At 37.3% G+C, this 18795-nt stretch overlaps 2 protein-coding genes across 3 annotated transcripts; both read right to left on the reverse strand.

The window, feature by feature from the left end:
• Nucleotides 1–502: 502 nt before the first annotated feature.
• On the reverse strand, nt 503–10529 carry LOC124217118 (CTD small phosphatase-like protein 2). Of its 2 annotated transcripts, XM_046622422.2 has the most exons (9): nt 10114–10529; nt 6914–7148; nt 6684–6824; nt 5770–6019; nt 5082–5662; nt 4643–4999; nt 4457–4552; nt 4240–4346; nt 503–4173 (listed from the first exon to the last, which is right to left on the reverse strand). In XM_046622422.2, exons 2-8 carry the CDS (start codon nt 7124–7126, stop codon nt 4281–4283), a joined length of 1704 nt encoding a protein of 567 aa, XP_046478378.1. In that variant the 5' UTR covers nt 7127–7148; nt 10114–10529; the 3' UTR covers nt 503–4173; nt 4240–4280. The 2 variants fall into 2 exon arrangements, with proteins under 2 accessions (XP_046478378.1, XP_046478377.1); XM_046622421.2 differs by having other exon boundaries at nt 503–4346.
• A 390-nt stretch (nt 10530–10919) lies between these two features.
• Non1 (nucleolar GTP-binding protein 1) lies at nt 10920–13944 on the reverse strand. Its single transcript, XM_046622418.2, has 9 exons — nt 13786–13944; nt 13241–13515; nt 12886–13123; nt 12550–12792; nt 12219–12473; nt 11861–12148; nt 11492–11770; nt 11229–11372; nt 10920–11147 (listed from the first exon to the last, which is right to left on the reverse strand). The coding sequence occupies exons 1-9, from the start codon at nt 13831–13833 to the stop codon at nt 10992–10994; spliced, it is 1926 nt and encodes a 641-aa protein (XP_046478374.1). The 5' UTR covers nt 13834–13944; the 3' UTR covers nt 10920–10991.
• Nucleotides 13945–18795: the final 4851 nt, after the last annotated feature.

Below are 18795 nucleotides of genomic sequence, written 5' to 3' on the forward strand. Positions count from 1 at the left end.
CTACAGTCAGATGTTATTACACGATAGTTTCTTTTAGATCGAACTTTTAGATAGAAGTGAGAAGTCAAGAATAGCTTTTTTGCCTTGGAACAAGAGATGTTCATTTTTGATGAATATTATTATCTATAATAGTCTCGTGTGTATCGATTGTTCCAAATAACTAAAGCTTTTTCATTTTAATTGTTATACACACAAGTGTGTCTAATGTGTGTGTTTAAATTTATGCATAATTTCTTTGCATTTATATACGCATGATACGGATACAATTTTTCTGCTCTATATACATGTCTATTGTTAAGATTCACTTATTCCTATTCAATTATAGAGCTTTCAGATTAACATTTTTCTTCTTATTGATATTTAATGTAATGTATCCGTAAAATGACACACTTCATGCATGCCTCACGCTCTCGCATATGTATACATACAAACATATATATATGTATATATACATGCATGTGTATTGTATAGTATAATTGTGACATAATAATTTGCTATCTAATTCGATTAAGTAATTATGTATTTATTATTTATATCGTTATACGAAAAACAGTATGATTCTTCTTTTTTCTTAGATGCTGATAGAAATCTTAGAAAGTTATATTTACCTATATTTACACCTATGAATGTGGCTTGAAATTTTTTTTCGGATCACTAAAGGAAGATTTTTTACTTTTCTCAACGCACCATCGTGACAATTTTAATTCATTTTTGGAATGATTTTTCCCTCTATTCAAGATGTTACAATTATCTGCAAATCATACTTGTTTTTCTGTGTCATATATTAACACAGTTATAATATATCCATTGCATTGCATAATATGGTTTCTCAGACTAATCATAAGCTATAATCATATTCATTTTGTTACCTTTCTGAATATACTATTCTATGAATATTTAATATTATTTACAGATTGTTACTTGCAACATTGTTTTTAAATACATTTTTTTCCACTATTTTTTCATGTCATAAATATGTATATTTATAACATATTCTGTGTCACAAGTATGGCAATATTGCAGGTTTGTTTCTTTTGCCATCTTTAAAGGATCTGTGTTTGGTGGTATTCGAATATAATTCGATTTTGAAATATATTCTCGTCATTTCTGTGTGCAGTCACAGGCATACGTCCAACGTATCACATTTATTTAGTTGGATACATAAATTTTCAAAGTAGTCGTAAGCACGTGCTATTTGCAAATGCGTGTTGCGATTTTTTTTTTTCTTATTCCAATTTCTCTTAAAATTTTTATTTCTGACCCTGTAGAATAACAATTAAAACACTAGTGACTTTTTTCCTCCGATGATAATTTCATACATTTCTTCACTATTTGAATTCTCTTGTCGGTTTTTATTTAATCGATACTATTTTCTATGCTTTTTTTTGTACACCATTTTCTGTTCTATACTTTTTTTTAATTTTTTTTTTTTTTTTATTCTGTATACTTCTTCATCATCGCTTTGTTTTCACTTATTATGAAACAATGAAAAAATTTCTCAGTTCTCCGTTTCTTTAATGCTCTAAAAATTTGTACTCAAAATTGTTTTTTTTTTTTTGTGTACCTGTCGTTTCATGTGGTCATCACATAACAATGATGATGATGATGATGATGATGATGATAATAATAATAATAGTAATAATAATAATAATAATACCAATAATAACTTCATCGATATCACTTTATGAATTATAAAAATAGAAATGTATCTTAATTTGTTACATATTCCTTTTTTCCTAATTTTTTCAATTTTCAATTTTTTTATTTCGCCTGCGCCAAAGGCTTAAGAAATTAAGAAAAGCTTTTTTAGTATCATATATTGAATTTTCATACCACATCGTTTTAAGCATATTTAATTGAAGACATAAATTTCAATATACGTATGAATGTATGCATTTGTGACATAATAATAACTAACAATCAGGGCGCTTATCATACAAAAAGGAAAATAGTAAAGATATAATAAGTATTCATAGACATTGTTTCATCATAACTCCTTTAAATGACGGTCATTAATAACATAATAGCTCTAAAATTTTTTGATATTACAAAATATCAAATATAATAAATTTACCAAGTTTTCGCGTAGCAATAAACACTTGATAAGTTTGTCAATAAAATGTGAGCCCAGTACTACGCATATCGAACGATGAAGATTGCAAGAATTATACACGATCTTAACTATACATTTTTTTTTTCTTCATTCTTTTTCTTTTTCATAGAAAAACCTACATCTTATGATTTACTTATACAATTAGAGGCTCTATGTTTCTAATGAACGTTATAATACGTTTAAAAAAGAATGCTATCGCATACTGTATGACACGAATAAACATCGGAGATTTGCCTATGTTAATAATTTGCTTTGAAATGAAAGCGAACATAATAAAAAATTTTCCACACCATTACAAGTGTGTAATGAAATTTTCAATGACATACGAATATGAAATGGCTCAGACAAGTCAGGTGTCGATTAGATATCATTACTTTTCAACCGGATAGCAAATAAGAATAATGGCTATCCAATGAATCGTAAAGGACAAATGTATTGAAGTTTTTCTTTCCTTTTTTTTTCATTCGGTTCCTGTTTATTAATGACGACGCGTGCCTGTGTTTTAACAAAATACGAATTCATCACTATTAGGAAAAGGTGAAGAAAAGAAAACTGATTTACAATTTCAAAATAGAGGAGTAGTAACAAGAATTTATGTTAAAACTAAATGCAATGTATCTTTTACGAATAAACATTTTAATGTTTGTTCTCTTGTCTTAAGGAATAAAAAAAAATTTGTATAATCCTGCTTATAGATCACAAAGTTCACGCGTCATGTACTTGTATGCACACATATAGATTTGTATATACATTTGACAAGATGTCTAGCAGTTTAGTGATACAACGGTTCCTGAGAATTCCAGGTTTAACCCTTTTCTACTTGAAGAGTTAAAGTGAATTGTAGATCGTTGACGAAGAAACATATAAAAAATGGCTGCTGTGTTCTACATCGTGATTGCTTTGAACGAAGGTGAATAATTTCATGAGATGAAACAAAAAATTTTTTGAATTCTAGAAATCGCACAACAATTGTCTAAAATTTTCAGAGAATTCAAATTCCCTGTCTCCAGAAAATATCTCCGAACTCTAGACTCCCTGATATGAATTTTTCAATAATTCTTACGTGACTAAAGAGTAATAAAACAGACGAAAAATGTCAAAGGTTTATCAACCATTATCATTATACTTGTACGTAGTGTTGAAGTTTCATGCAATGATTGTAGCTGAATACATGCGTTAGTGTGTGCATAACGAAAATGTCTGGGCATTTTGTAATACTTAGCCCATAGCATGTATACATGTACTTTGTGTGATTTTAACATTACAGTATACACTAGTGTATCAACAGTGGCTATAAATTTTCAGGTAAACGGCGAATGTTACTGGATATTGCGGTTTACTTTCACGATTTTATCAATTGAATTAGAACGTCGTAGAAAAATTTTCACAAGAATTTTATGGAAAAGACGCTTTTGTACGTTCCCTGCACAGCAGAGAGCTTATTTATTTATTTATATATATTTGTTTCCTCAAGATAAACACAACCGTTTCGTAATAGAGATCTTTCTTCATCCTTCTGATCCGTTTAAAAAAAAAAAAAATAGTAACTGAACTATCTTATATCATCAGGACTCAATGTATACATGTATCCCACAAATATCTTTGTTGCGTTTCAAATTCAATTAGGTGTTTATTGCATACAATAAGCAATTCTTAAGGATATAAAATTATCTCTGACGATAAACAATTAGTAAATTCTCTTACATTTTCTATCCGCAAATAAAAAAAAAATTCGTATCTTAATACGTATGAAAGATAATAATCTATTGATGATATTACATCAATGTATGAGATATGCATTCTATGTATAAATTTTGTACATAAAAAAACTCTGTACATCGTTAATGAAAATATAAGTGTTTCAATGCATTGTGGTGAAGACTTACAAGCTCTCTCAGAGCCTAAAAAAACATCAAAACGACTGGACTTAAGTGTACAGAGAACGTTTCTCGTTTTAGGCTATATTCACAGTGCGAGCATTTCTTCAACAGATCAACAATCGTAATTTTTGCCAGACGATGAACGATAAAAGCACCTGTGAATACGGCCAACGAAACTCTCTAAAAAAAAACAACATTATGTATACATTACATAGCCTGAGGATAATAAAAAATGTATTTATTTACTTTTCTCAACAACCGAAACTCTCATCATCACACAAAACGAGTTAATCGGGTGGCAAGAAACTGAAGAGTCTGAACTGATCCCTGATATGCGGCCTAACATCACCTCCCTGCAATTGACAAAGTGAAAATTGTTTTATACAAAGAACATCGATTGTTCATGCATTTATGCCATAAAAAAAGAGCCAAAACGTGATAAATAAATATAACGTCGACTTACCAAATTCACTAAATTTTCTAAAAATGGTAATAACTTCATCAACTCGCTGTCAGAGCGATCGGCGAACCAGCTTTCTATTGGAATACCATTCTCTAGCTGTAAATAATCAGGTCAAAGTTATTACGACTTTGTTACAACGTTATTCCACGGAAACTCTGTAACAGCAGCGATAAATGTTTCACCAACCTGATAGCCGAAGGCCTGCGGACTGTTGTCGATGATAACTGTCTTTGAGAGATCTCTGCCCAGAATGGAGAGATCCTTGATGTAGTTTCCATTAACACATACGCAATGTTCTCTGAAGAGACGATATTTAATCAATCTTCTCGTCGGGTCTAAAAGATTCATCAATTTATTCGCGTAGACCCGTTTGCTCGCGGTGAAAAGTATCACTTCGTACAGCGAAGACACGTGCTCGAGAAATTCTCTGAAAAACGGTCTTGTTCTGACAAAAACCGTGTAAGTTATTTCTTGGAATACAACTGGAAAACGGAAAGCTGCATCGGTCAATTCCTGAAGACTGCAGTGAACGAGCGTCTCATCCTGTGAGATAGAAAGGCATTTATTAGTTAAGCAACAGGATCGAAATAAGCAGCAACGAATCTTTCCTCGCAACGAGACTCACCAAATCAAGAACTAGACTAAATTCCGGACTGCTTCTGGTCTTCAAGGGCAGCGCTGGACATCTGGCCCTCATCGCTGGTGTCAGAGGTGGCAAATGTTTGATGAACAAGTAGGGATCGAAGGGTTCCCAGTCCTCTTGCACCTGGGTGACCATATTTTCAACCCCGCAGCTTTCAACGATTTCTTCATTTCCGACGTCCATGTATTTCACATCTTGATAACCTCTGTTGACGTCCTCAGAATCGTATTTGGTGTTCAGTTCGTCATTAGCGTCTGACGAGCGGTTTGAATTCCGTGAATACACGTCAGCCAAATTAGTGTATTTTGATGTGGGGAAATCATGGGCGCTTTCGTACTTTGAGGAGTCGCTGCCAGAGTTTGAAAACTGGTATTTACATTCCTCGTTGCAGTTCTCGTTGCCGTCGACATAGGTGTACTTCATTGTCGGAAAGTATCTCTCCGCCTGGTAAGAGATTCTGCTGCCGTATATCGGCGTCGAATGAATTATGTTGTTGTAGTAATCGACGGATGACTCGCTGCTAGGACATATCTCCGGGTAACCACAGTGCAATGTTAATATATCTGGAATAAAAGATGACAACAGATGACGGGAGAAGCTTGAGTTTTGAAGTTGTCAAATATCAGGAAGAGTTTCAACGATCCAACAGTTGTAGAATGTAAACACTGACCATGAGCTCTGTTGCTCTCCTCGCTCAATAAGCAGGACAAATCAGGATGCGGTGTTTCGGTCGGCGGCGGCATCAGTTCGGCAAGAGCGACTACACTTGGTGTAGAAGGTTTACCCTCCTGAGGCGGTGTTGGCGGACAAATTGGAACTTCCCCGTTGAAAGTTGGCGTTGAATAGACCGTGGACGATATGAGGTTCCAATTTTCTTTCGACTCTTCAGATACTTTGGACACCGTCGCGCTCTTCGGTGGCTATAGGATAAATTTTTATTCACACAGTAAAGATCAACTCAAGTATTGAGTAGAGTTGAATAACGGAATCGTTTGAGGGGGTGAAACTCGGGAATTTATAACTAAACGACCAATTATTCAATTTGATTGGGAGTTGTTTTAATCTAAAGTATGCAGGAGGAGCTTCGCGGACATATTTTTAATACTGAAATCAATCAATGAGATGCACTGATATTGACGCTAATATCAACCAATTAGCTCGATGACATGTTTTGTGGTTCCCACAATATCTTGAAAATGGATGAAACGATTTACTTCAAATTTGGAGACAGCGTTCTGGAATAGTTTATCCTTTTTGCAACGATATCACTACTTTTTCAAATATCATATTTCTTTGTAAATGAAATAAACGATTTGATTAAATTGTGGCTAAACAATTGAGTTCCATCTTCAAATGGTTACCATTTTGCAAGAAGAGAAAAAAAAAATAGACCCAGAATTTTAAATTATGGCAAAGAGGATAAACTATCCAAGAAAACTGTCATGAAATTTGAAGTAAATCAGTTGGATCGATTTCAAGATATTCACGAGCACTAGAAATCATTTCACAAAGCGAATAAGTGATTGACGAGATTAAGATTTAAAAAATTGAACCATTTTTTTAAGCAACTTAAATCATACTCACAATTATCGAATCCTTTGGAGGTACGCGATGTAAAGGTGTTGAAGTGCCCATTGCCCGCTTTATACACTTGCGCCTTCGTGGTCCTCTCTCTCGCCTGATCGGAGGTGATTTAGCAAAGTGTAAAACGTTCTCTCTGCAGGCCTGGATAAATTAGAAGGAAAGTAAATTAGAAATTGAACAAAGTCTGTCAATTTGTGAAATACCCCATGGAGAATAAAGTAATTCCCCACCTCCTTTAAAAGATTTGGTGATCTTCGTCTCCATCTGGTCAATCTACCGCATCTGCTCGATGTGTTTACACGCTGATTACTGTTTGTTATTGCTGGAATCTTTCTCACCGCTCCCGACTGAACTCTACTGCCCGTTACTTTTGAACTCGTTGCTCCAGCCGCCCCCAACCTACCCCTAAGCCTTCGACCAACGTGTTCACTTCGGAGCCACATCCTTGTCCACTTTTCAAACTTTCTAAAAGCAAAAGTGTTCCCAAATATAGCTTCCAAACTTGTTGGTGATCAAGAAATGACGAAAACTGTCGCATAAGTAAAGGGACTCACATCATGAAAAGTATTTTTTCAATAAATTTTCCCATTCTGCCAAAGAAATCCATCAATAAATAAATTCAGTTTCTTTTATAAAGACTATAAATAATTGAATTCTGCAGTGAATTTCATTGTGTCTCATATACAGATATAAATCGATATGAATATACGTTTTGAATTACTATTATATATATATATACATGTATTTTAATAGATGTTTAAATTTTTTTTTCACAAATACAAATCATGACCAAATTTCAGCATCTGTCGAATGAAAATTTGTTTACAGAAGCGAATTGACAGTGAAGCACTGTCATCTGTTCGCATGATATTCAAATCAACGATTTATCGATAAGAATGAAATGGCAAGACTGCTGCCTCAACTGATATAAATTAAAAACGAAGAAAAGGAGTATAATAAACGACAATTGTAAAGATATGGAACATCGAATATTCATGAACACTTCATTGGATATCATGTTGGAAATATAGGGTACAAGGTTGTTTGCAGTGGACACAACCTTGAATAAAGTTGGCAATGTTAAAGTTAAAGTATTGTAACAATGAACCAAAAAATCATCGTATGGCAATTTTAGAACGACTCTGAAGATGCAGAGTTTCCAAAAAATGCATGTATGTTTATCGATCACGGTTTACTAAATTTCAGGATTATCTTAGAGTTGAGATATATCAATTTTTCCTGAAAATGGTGCATCGTTATATCAACATTGCAATCTTTGACCTTGTTTTAATGTCAGATCACAAAAGATGGGAAGCAGGGAATTAGGAAAAAGCAATGGAGGGAGGGTAGGTCGCTCATTACTGACACTATTTCCCCTTAGCAACAGCCACCCTCAGACCCCAAAAGCCGACAACTCCTACCCCCACCACTCACCCACGCTCTCGAGATATTGATTGCTCTCAACATTGTTGGTGGTCCCTGCTTTTCCCCCATTTAACTCTGTGCCATTCGTCACTTGATAGACAGAAGAGATGAACAGATAGATTCCGCATGTATTATGAGATTAGAATTAGCGATGTTGAGATGACGCGACACAGAAACAAAAAAATCATTGTTTCTTATTTTAAAATGCCTCCAAGGAGTTGAATTCCCAAAATGTAATGTAAATACATCTTTTACTTTATTATAGTTTAAGGCCATTTAATCAAATCTAAAGTTACATCAGCGTTATAGACTTCAACTATTCAATATGCTATTTGTAAGGTGCTTTGAATCGAAGAAGTATTTTGTTAATTCATGACGGTGTCTGTTGAAAAAATTAATTAGGTTATTCAAAGGCATGGCCTGTAAATAAGCGTGTTTTGATGACTTAAGAAGAGGATTTTTTTTTGGAAATTTACATCCCCGCATTCATTGGAAATTTTGCTAGCTGTTGGAAGGTTAAAACATGGCAGTTTGGGAAGGATCCGGTCTGGTAATCAGTGGATACTTTACTGGTCGAGAACGGAAATGACAAGGCTAATAAATGTGCTTGGTTCGACCTAATAGCATCATGTGACAAACGTCGTTAATACAGAAATTACGCATGAATTACATTTGAATTACACTCAGAGCTACGATGATCTTTTTCAATATTATATTGGACTAAAATTCAGTACACGTCTCTTGTATTTTACTTTCTGCAGCAAAAATTCACACATCTATTGTTTGGATGACAATGAATTTTGTAATTACGTGTCCAGTCATTACATGCTCAAGAGTGAAAAAGCAGAAAAGAGCGACAAGATATGAATAATCAGTTGATGACATAATAAGGTAGAAGTAAAAGTGTGAATAGTTTATAGAATGCTTGAAAATGTTATTCTTCAAATCCAAAGACATGAGAATAACTTTTGTTTATAAGATAGGTACAATGTTTATAACGTGAAGCAAATTGTTTTATAAACGTTTGTGAACTCTTTTCAACAGCATATGTAAAAATTTTTGGGTTTGTCAAAATAAAATTGGTTTTCATTATTTTTTTTTATTTATCAAAATACATGTTTAAAGATACGATGAATTGCAGTTTGGAAGACTCCAGGATTTAGCGCCAAATTAATTGACGTTTTCAGAGTACGAAGATCTATTTATAGACACTTGCGCTTCTGGCATGTGTGCCTAGAAGTGTAGAAGAGTCAGGAAAAAGCGTTGAGGCTGCTGGTTCAGCGCGGTTTGCTTGCTGGGTATACGGTATAAAATAATTGCGTGTAAAAATAACGCGCGTTGGATTATCTGAAGCATGGAAAATTTCGAAGAACCGGTACGAACTGAGGGACAATTAACGTGTACGACACCGAACAAAAAGAGCGGCAAGTTGCGTAGGGAAAGTTCGTTATGTCGATGAATGAAGTATAATTTAGATGTTTATTCGTATTTTTCGAACGCGCATTGAACGTATCAACTATTGCATTAAACGCGATGCTGAAATATCGATTAAACCGCGTTTGCAATGCGGAAAATTTGAGAATTGGGGAATTGGGCAAAAGTCGACATTGCCGTTGCGGTTACTTGATGATTTTTACGGGGTATAATATTGGCGGCGAATCGAATGTCCCGATAATTCGATTACAGCGGCGTGCGGCTGCCTCCGCAGAGCTTGGAGTGAAACGACGGATATTTTCGGCAATGATATTGGCCGAATAACGAGTCTGGCGTAAGCAAACCTCATTTCCGATCGAAGGTTTGAATATCGCGTTCCGCAGCTCGTTCCGAAAATCGTTTTCGTCGGTGTAGAAAGGAGTTTGGAACGTATATACGAGGCGTGTTTGTGCCTAGGCAGCTACTATGCGTTCATTCCACTAGCCGCGAGAGAATCAAATTGTTGTATGAAAAAAAAACAACATAAAAACGTTCATAAATAAACAATAACAGCGGGACGCTGGGTGCTTACCATATTCCGGAAATCATCGACACTATTGTCACTTCTGACAAACCCGCTGTTTCACCAAATTTCAAGAGTATTTATTCAAACCGATTCTAGCGTTCACTTTTCATTCCTCAAATACTAAAAACAAACATGGCGACGGCGTCACTTGAAAATACTACGAGGTAGCGCCGCGATGTTTTCGACAAATATATTCACCCCGACTTCGCTTTAGTTAATAAAATTGTATATTTCATTTTAATTGTTGTAAATTCACTTCTATATCTTGAGCGCAAAACCTTGCTGCATTTGTTGCCTTATTTATAAGCAGGCCTAGCCGACTTCAGTCACACTTCCGCCCGCAACGGCGCTATCTCGTGTCACAACACTGAGATTCGGATTTCGTCATCCATAAATTGCCTATCCCTTATTCGAACCGAATGAATCGCCTTACGTTATGTAACACCAAACATTTACTGCAAAGCGCGGTGAAATAATTTATCGTTATAATTGTAGCACCGAAGTTATTGAATAATTTCTATTTTACAGTATGTAAACTGTTTTAATTTTCTTTCATTTGGTTGATCTTTCATCTTTTTATACAACATTCCTACTCAATGTCAGAAACACTCGTTAAATTGTCGGCTCAAATGCGAAATTAAATGAAATTTTCGTTGATCGTTATCCTTAATTTATTATCGTTATAGATTATGTAATGCTATTTATTCGCAATTTTCCACTGATAATGCTAATGAAGAATCGAATTTCACAAGTATATGCCTGGATATTTAGTTTCCGCTGATTCTAGGTAGAAATAAAGTTTGCTAGTTACATAAGTATAACGCGTATACATATGTATTTACGGTGGAGCAGTTCTGATATAAAAATATATATATAATATATATTTATCTCCTGTCCGTTTTTCCGACTCCTCGTTTCCCAGCGAACAAATGTTTCGGCATCTTTGTCCCGATGAATCGATCGGCTTCTCCTTTCAATCCCTTTTTGCCCACTTTCTTTGCCACTGCTTTGTGTGCTATGTTTTTTAACTTCATCTTCATCTGTGATAGAGAAACATAGAGTGTGTAATTAAACTACAGAAAAAAAAAGCTGAACTTAAAAAATGAAACTTCAGCACTTACAACATTATCCTTAATTCCCATATCATTACGAGCTGGTCTAGAACTGCTACGCGCTCTAGACTGGGACTCGGATTGAAGTCGCATCCTTTTAGTGGCAGGCTGCGATTGCGATCTAGATCTCTTTCTGGTCCTGGTGAAGTTCGCCTGTCGAATATAATGGAGAATGATTGAAGAACGATAAAATGTTCATTGCATTTTTACCTAAAACACTTCTTTCTTATATTTCATATTCATACGCCTGTTGGAGGAATATGCCACCTTACATTTTCTGTGCCCTCCATATCAACACCCAAGTCTTCCATTTGATCACGGAGCTTGGTGACGGAACGATCTCGCACTTTTGAGCCAGCTGTGCGAGGCATAACAGGCTTAGTAGAGGCCTTTGCGATTCGTGCTTCGTCTTTCATGATGGCTTTGCGGTCCCGAATTTGTTTTGCCAAGTCGCGAATCTCTCGCATAGTTTCACTCAATTCCGGAATCTTAGCATCGTAAATGCCTGCCTCCTCCCGCAGGTTTTCTTCTTGCTCCAGAGCGTTCAATTTCTGTGCATAACAAAATAGGGATAACAATAATGGGAATATGATTTACAGCATTATTTTTCGCTTCCTAAAATCGATTCAATCGACGGTTACCTCGAAAATGTCGGGGTCTATGTAGTCCGCTACGTTGTGGCCTTCCCAGAACTCCGGAATAATGTCGTACTTTTGGTCCCCTTCAATGTCGTAATTTTTCTTCAAGTCCAATACGTAATCGTCGCCCATTTCCTCCTCGATCTCACGCTCCAGTTTCCTCTTTCTTTCGGTCTTTGCAGCTGCCAATTCTTTCTTTTTGAGAATATTTTCCGGAATGCAGGGTGGTCTCGCTTTTTGGTCTCTGGCAGTTGGCTGAGCTACATGTAATCGATTCAGGACAGATTCCATCTGTTGAATAAATATAATGAGCAAAATTCGCGAGAAATTCTGTTTCATGGTTATTGTTCCACAACTTTACCTTCTTTGTTCTCATTTTGAGCTCGACTCTGTGAGCCAACAGCCGATCGCAGGCTTGAGTCTTGACTTCCATGACCCCGTAATCAGTAATTGTGCTCATTTCAATTACCGGAAGGTCAGGATCGTCCTCGAAAGGCTTTAGAGTTTCACGTTTGTCTTCCGGCAGCTCCTCCAGTCGAAGAACATCAACTTTATTCAGAACGATCATCAGTGGCTTGTTTGTGAACAAAGGTTTGATGGACTCGAAAAGCTTTACCTGCATAGGTAATTAAGTTTTAATCACAAATGCACATAAAGTCACAGTCGGTGATATTTTCTTTTGAATAAATTACCTGTTCCTCTAACGAATGGCCGCACTGCTCAGATATATCAACAAAATACAAAACTGCGGCACGTAAATGTGCAAGCGCTGTGACAGCCTGCATTTCTATAACATTTCTCTCCTCTAATGGGTGATCTAAAATTCCGGGTGTATCTACGACTTGCCAGCGCAAATACTTATAATCTGTGTGTCCAACGTACAGTGATTTTGTCGTAAACGCGTAAGGCTGCACCTCGACGTCCGCTCGAGTGATCTGTTAATAAAATCAATCAATGTCTCAAAAGCTGTTGCTTAAAAATTAGCGATAATTAGACACATTTGCAAACCATATTACGAGGTAATTCACCTTGTTTATGAAGCTACTTTTGCCAACATTGGGAAAACCGCAAATGATGATCGTGCGAGTATACGGATCAATGCTCGGCAATCGAGCTAAGTGCTGCCGAACCTGTTCTAGGTAAGTTAAATTTGCAGCCTGTCTTTTCATTATGGTAGCCATCCGACCCAGCGCAGCTTTCTTCAGTTGTTTACAACGATACAGGGAGTCTCCATACTTTAGAAGACGCACATAGTCTTTTGCAACGCTAAAAAAATTAGACGTATTAAATTTCAACACAGACAAGTTCTTCACTTTCGCGAGCTTGAACCGAGCAAATGTGGAAAAAGTATTAAATCGAATTATGAAAAAGAAGCATAATTACTTGTCGATCAAGTGGCGAGCAGTGTTAATCTGTCCCAGAGCCAGTTTGTAATGATCTTTGTCATACAAAACGTTCATGAGATCGGCATAGAAGGGATGAACATCGTCGAGTTTTGGAAACTCTTGGATAATTTGGCTCATGCGATCGTGGAAATTTTGCTGGGTGAATTTCACCTTGCGAGTATAAAATGCACGGATTCTTGATATTTTGTAGTTTTTGTGTATGACGGTTGGTGTCTTGCGCTGAGTCTTGGACAAGATGATATCGATGAAGTCCTGTAAAACATCAGACAAGATGACATTATTAATCCTCGAAAAAATAACGGTGTGGACATGTCGATAACCTAAAAATATTGGTAACTTCAATTTTCAAGACTTCTGAATCAGTGAGTCGACGAGTCGGATTACAGAAGTGCGGATCGTTATTTGGGATTTATTGTGCAGTGTCAGAGAGTGAATGAAATTAGTACTTCTGGCTTGACATCAGGATTGAACGTGTCTTTTTGACTAGGTTAAGATTCGACGCTCAATCGAGGATCTGCTTACCTTGGCTGTCGGGACAACGGCGATCTTTTTGAAATTATACAGAGCCATTTTTGCAGATGATTTGTCACTTGGGTGACAGCAAATATATGAAGAATATTGCTAATGTTACTGGGATTCCTTCACGCACGTGCTGCACGACGTTCCCGAAAAGAAAGATGGTGTCGCGCCCTCCGTGGGATAATAAATCAACTAAGTTACCAGCATAGTGTAACATCCGACCGGAACGTCCGTATGTTTTATCGACTATTATTACTGCATGTTACTTTTATCAACTAACCAAACTCGAAGTATGAGAATCTTGTAACCATAAGGAATTAAAACAACTGTCTAACTATTTGGAATATCCCTAGATGGAAATAACTATGACATTCACTAACCAAAGCTTAAAAACCATGTTACGAGATCTTCGCACTACAAAGAGCTATAATATTATTATACGTTATTACATGTCACTATCATATTAACACCATAATTAACTAACACGATTATATCCAATTATTATATAGCACTCGACAATGCCATTTGTGCCTTCGGAGCTGAGAGCTATACTATAAGCATCTTACGCTATTCCATTTAACCTGGAGTACAGAAGATTGTAAAACCATAGATAAATGTATAACCAATATAATGTAAAGATAGCACTGCTGCAATAATCCATAAAACCAGAGACTGCAAAACCTTCAAAACCGTGAATACTAATTATCCAGCATGAACTATACCTTCCTCCGTAACGCCGTATTGTAGGCAACACGCGCAACGTTTTGAAGGCAATGCAGATCTCCAATGTGGAGCCATACAGAGCTTCATCTAGAGAACACATTAGGAAACTTACCGACGAAACGATTGAAGGTAAATCAACTCGCAATAAACTCAAAGGTGCATACGTGGCAACGCCCAATGACAGGCAACCAACAAACATAAGAAAAACGTTCTAGAAGCTTCCAAGCCGATTTATATCAATATAAGAATTAATAATTACAGAAGAGAATCATATACGAAAGCACACATGTAAACCTGCTCTAAAACTATGGATTATCAAATTGTTAAATACCCTAAATTTGTTAAGATAATTATAACACAAACACCTAAGAATATTCGCAGCAGCGCGATTCTAATAATGTTAAGCAAACAGCAACTATGTCTCATAAACAATCGCTATTATAATCCAGATGAATAACGACAGTAATCAATTATAATACATATGTAATTTTATATAGATACACGCTATAAAACTAACAAACGACGAGTAACCAATATGACATATAGACTTTGTAACGAACAGGATAGTAAGAATATTAGGAAGTAAACAGGAACTGGAATTAAGCGCATCGTGAGCCCGAAAATGCACACGGCACTAACATAAAACATGAGTCACCACTAGCGCATCCGCACTGCGATTACCATATTAGGAAATAGCTGCCGAAAGCACGAGACGGCGGGAAGAAGCACAGTAGCCGAGGGGCCAAGGGGGGCTTGCGCCCCAACAACAAAGTCCACGCAGAATGGAAAATTACAGAACAACGACCCCGCATCTACACCACCGCACCGGTGCAGCGTTATACCATATGTCAAAACTTGCAATATAGTAATAGCTAATGAACTAAGATCACAGGCGTGCATGCGGCGAAGATGTCGTGTCCTGATTAGAATTCCTAGAAAAAGAGGGAGGTGCGCAAAAGGTGACAAAATCTAAAGAAGGGGATCGTTCTGAGCAACGATCGACCCCTATAAAAACGGTGACCGATCATCCGATCGTCCACTTGGTTTCTACGACCAGATTCGTCATCTTGTTCCGGTACAGTCTCGCGGTAAAATCCTTTTGCCTTTTGCATTTAAACTTTTCATACAACGTTAATCTGCCCAAAAGTCCAGCGAGCTTTCAGCTCCATTTTGTCATATTAATTTAAGATCTTACACTAAGTAACTCCGTTTTTGTGACTTGAAATATTGAACTTATAAAATAAATCCAAGTTAATCAAAGTATCCGAATATATTAGAATCAGTTATTCCGTTAAATGCTCTCACCAATCTACGCTACAAGTCATCATATCCAGAGTATTCTCAAGAGGTAAGCCAATTAATTAAATCTTTTATCCAATAATTACTCCTTCCTCGGTTAGTTCGATTAGAGCGACAGCATGCCCGTTGTCCGGTGTATTTCAATACTTTATCGGTAATTGGTGACCCAAACTACTGATGTGAGTCTAACTGTAGCTGTGTGAATGATTCCGGTGTCTAATATCTGGAAATTTCCACCAGGTACCGCTCCGACGTCACATATAAATTTTTTTTGATTTTCCCCGTGAAATATATAATTGCGTTGTATATACTTCATCATAGGTTTCATCGCTGTTCTTGATTTTTATGGCTCTGCCTTCGTATAAGACGTCGTATCGGTCTAGTTGACAGGAATCCTTTGGCAAGGTTTCCCAAAACGTGTTTCCTCCTTTATTGTCTACGCAATGCAACGCAATTACCGTTGCTGAAGTCACACGTTGTTCCAGATCGAAATATGATTTTATTTGAATTTAGGTTTATTTTTGCAGTATATTCGGCTAGACTGATCTTTACGTATCCTTGGACTATTACGTCGCTCCATGTTCCGTATTCGTCGGAGTATTGTATGCCTTCGCAAGTCCCGTCAAAATTCGTTGCTCCGCCAAGTGATATGGTTTTTGTCGTTATTCCATTTGGTTTTAATTAGGATATAATGCTATTAACTCCGAATCTCCACGATTTGTACAGGTGCATTTGTATGCATTCTTCTTTTGATACAAAGTGTATATATTCGAGTTGTCCGTTGCTAGTTGCCGAAATATGCGAATGCATTCCGCAGTGAAAGATCGATCGATGTATCTCTACCTTGCATTGCGTGATTCGTGCCTCTGAGTAGTCGGTGAGTTCTAGGAGCTGCATTTCGATGGTGCTAGTTACAGGTTGTAGTTTCGGCAGGTCGCATGTTCCTACTTCAAGGAGAGATACCGTGGTCAGGTTCATCATTTTCGATCCGCAGTCGTAGGCGATTAGGGCCATAGTCATCCAGATCAGTTGGGGCAGGATTGCTAGCCGGAGATCCATCTCGATCCTCTGTGGTCGTAACAGAAAATCGACTGTAATTAATGAACATTCTGGTGTTCGATAGAATTGTCTTTTGCTCTGGTGAGGATGTGTGGTTGTGGAGGAGGTTAGGACATTTTGATGATGTTATATTTCGTCAGTGTTTTGTGCGATGGGTGGTTCTTATTTTAGGCTTCGTCTTCCTTAATATTGCAATTAATTCTCTTGATTGCTTCGACTACTTGTTCCAAGACGTCTAGCCCTTTCCTTGCGGTGAGTGCTCGATCTAGTTTCACCGGGTCTTTAGCCACAAGTGATTTTAAAGCGGTGTCTGGGTTGGGTTTTCATCGGCTACAAGGCACCGGTCCACAGAATTTTGTTTTCAGCCAATACATCATGGCTGCGGTATTTTGGTATGAGCAGTTGAAGTCCGGGTTCAATTTTGAATGTTCGTCACACGGGGTTCCGTAGTTTTTTATGTCCGACATACCTGGGCATCCGCAATCTTTTAGGTTGATTACCGTGTTAAAATGTTCGCGCAGTATGGTTTGCTTCTCCTTGCCTTTAACGTATACAGTTTCCTCAGCGTCCAGTGAGTTTATTAATTCCTCCAATTGAGCGCGGGTGTTTGATCCGGCTTCCCAGGAAAGGCCGTGGAGACACTCTTTCAGCCAGTGATTAGTCCTTTGAATTTTCGCGGGTAGGTTAGTCCCATGTGTCTTTGTGATGAGGATAAGGTGGTGTATTGCGGTTCCGCAGCACCTTCTCACGGTGATTTCTTTAATGACGAACGTGTTATTTTTCCCTCCAAGTCCTTGTATGTCGATAACGTACATCTTTAGCCCTGTAATGTTACAACGTATAGGCGTCAGTATTATCAATTCGGTAAAGTTATGAGTTCAACAAATTCTTTTCATGGTGCAAATGAATTCATTATGTCTGGGCTATCGAGTGGGCATAATTATATGGGGTTTGCAAGTCTGATTATCGGTTCAGGTATTTGGTTTGTTAGAGGACTGGTGACGCGTATTTATTATTATTTTTTTATTGCTTGCATGTCCCTTGGGTTTAGACGGGGTGTTGGTTTTATTCTGGATCGTTGCAAACTTTTTCGATCGTGTTAACGATGTGTCCCAGTAAATTCAGGGCTATTTTCTTATATAACTCGGGCACCCTTCGTTTCGGTGTCTCCCGTCGTCGTTGACAGCTTGGCATTGCTATTTGTGGGAGCCGATTAGGTTCGTTTGTCCATTTGTTGCAGTTTACTGGCTCGCGGAAGGATTGTTTCACCCAGTGAAGTAATGCTGTGACGTTGCGGAGTAGACAGTTGAATTTAAAATCCATAAAAGAATGTTGGATGCAGGGTACTCCGCTTTCTTTAATCGCCGCTAAAGGCGGGCAACCGTGGTCGTCCAGGTTTACTATGTCGTTGAAGTATGGTCTTAAGGTTTTGACCTTATCTGAGCCCTTTAAGTAGATTCTTGTGTTCTTGTACATTGCCTCTAATGCCTTAGTTACGTCACTGGCAACGGCGGTGCCATCGTGCCAATCGAGCCCGTGGTGGTGATCTGTTAATTGCTGGTTGAGCGTTTGGATTTCTGGCGGAAGAGTAGATTTTTCTGTTTCCATACGGACTATCGAATGGTGTATTGGTCCTTCGCAGCAACTCATCACTGCGATTTCCTTTATCATGAAGACATGATTTTCCCCGTGAAATCCTTGAAGGTCTATGATGTACATTTTGGAGCTGCAATCACCATGGTTTTGAATCAGTTCGGTTGTCGTTTATTTCGCATTGTGGTAGTTCCCTTGCACACAGGTTAAAGCGTTGTTCTCGTATGGCATCATTTCTTTTAAGGGATCTGTTTGGTGTACTTTCTCGTCGTACATTAGCTGTCACTCCCGCATAAGGGTTCGGTGTTTCTTTATTCCTATCTTATCGTTAGAGGTATG

Source organism: Neodiprion pinetum, chromosome 4, assembly GCF_021155775.2.
Source record: "Neodiprion pinetum isolate iyNeoPine1 chromosome 4, iyNeoPine1.2, whole genome shotgun sequence".
Taxonomy (NCBI): Eukaryota; Metazoa; Arthropoda; class Insecta; order Hymenoptera; family Diprionidae; genus Neodiprion; species Neodiprion pinetum.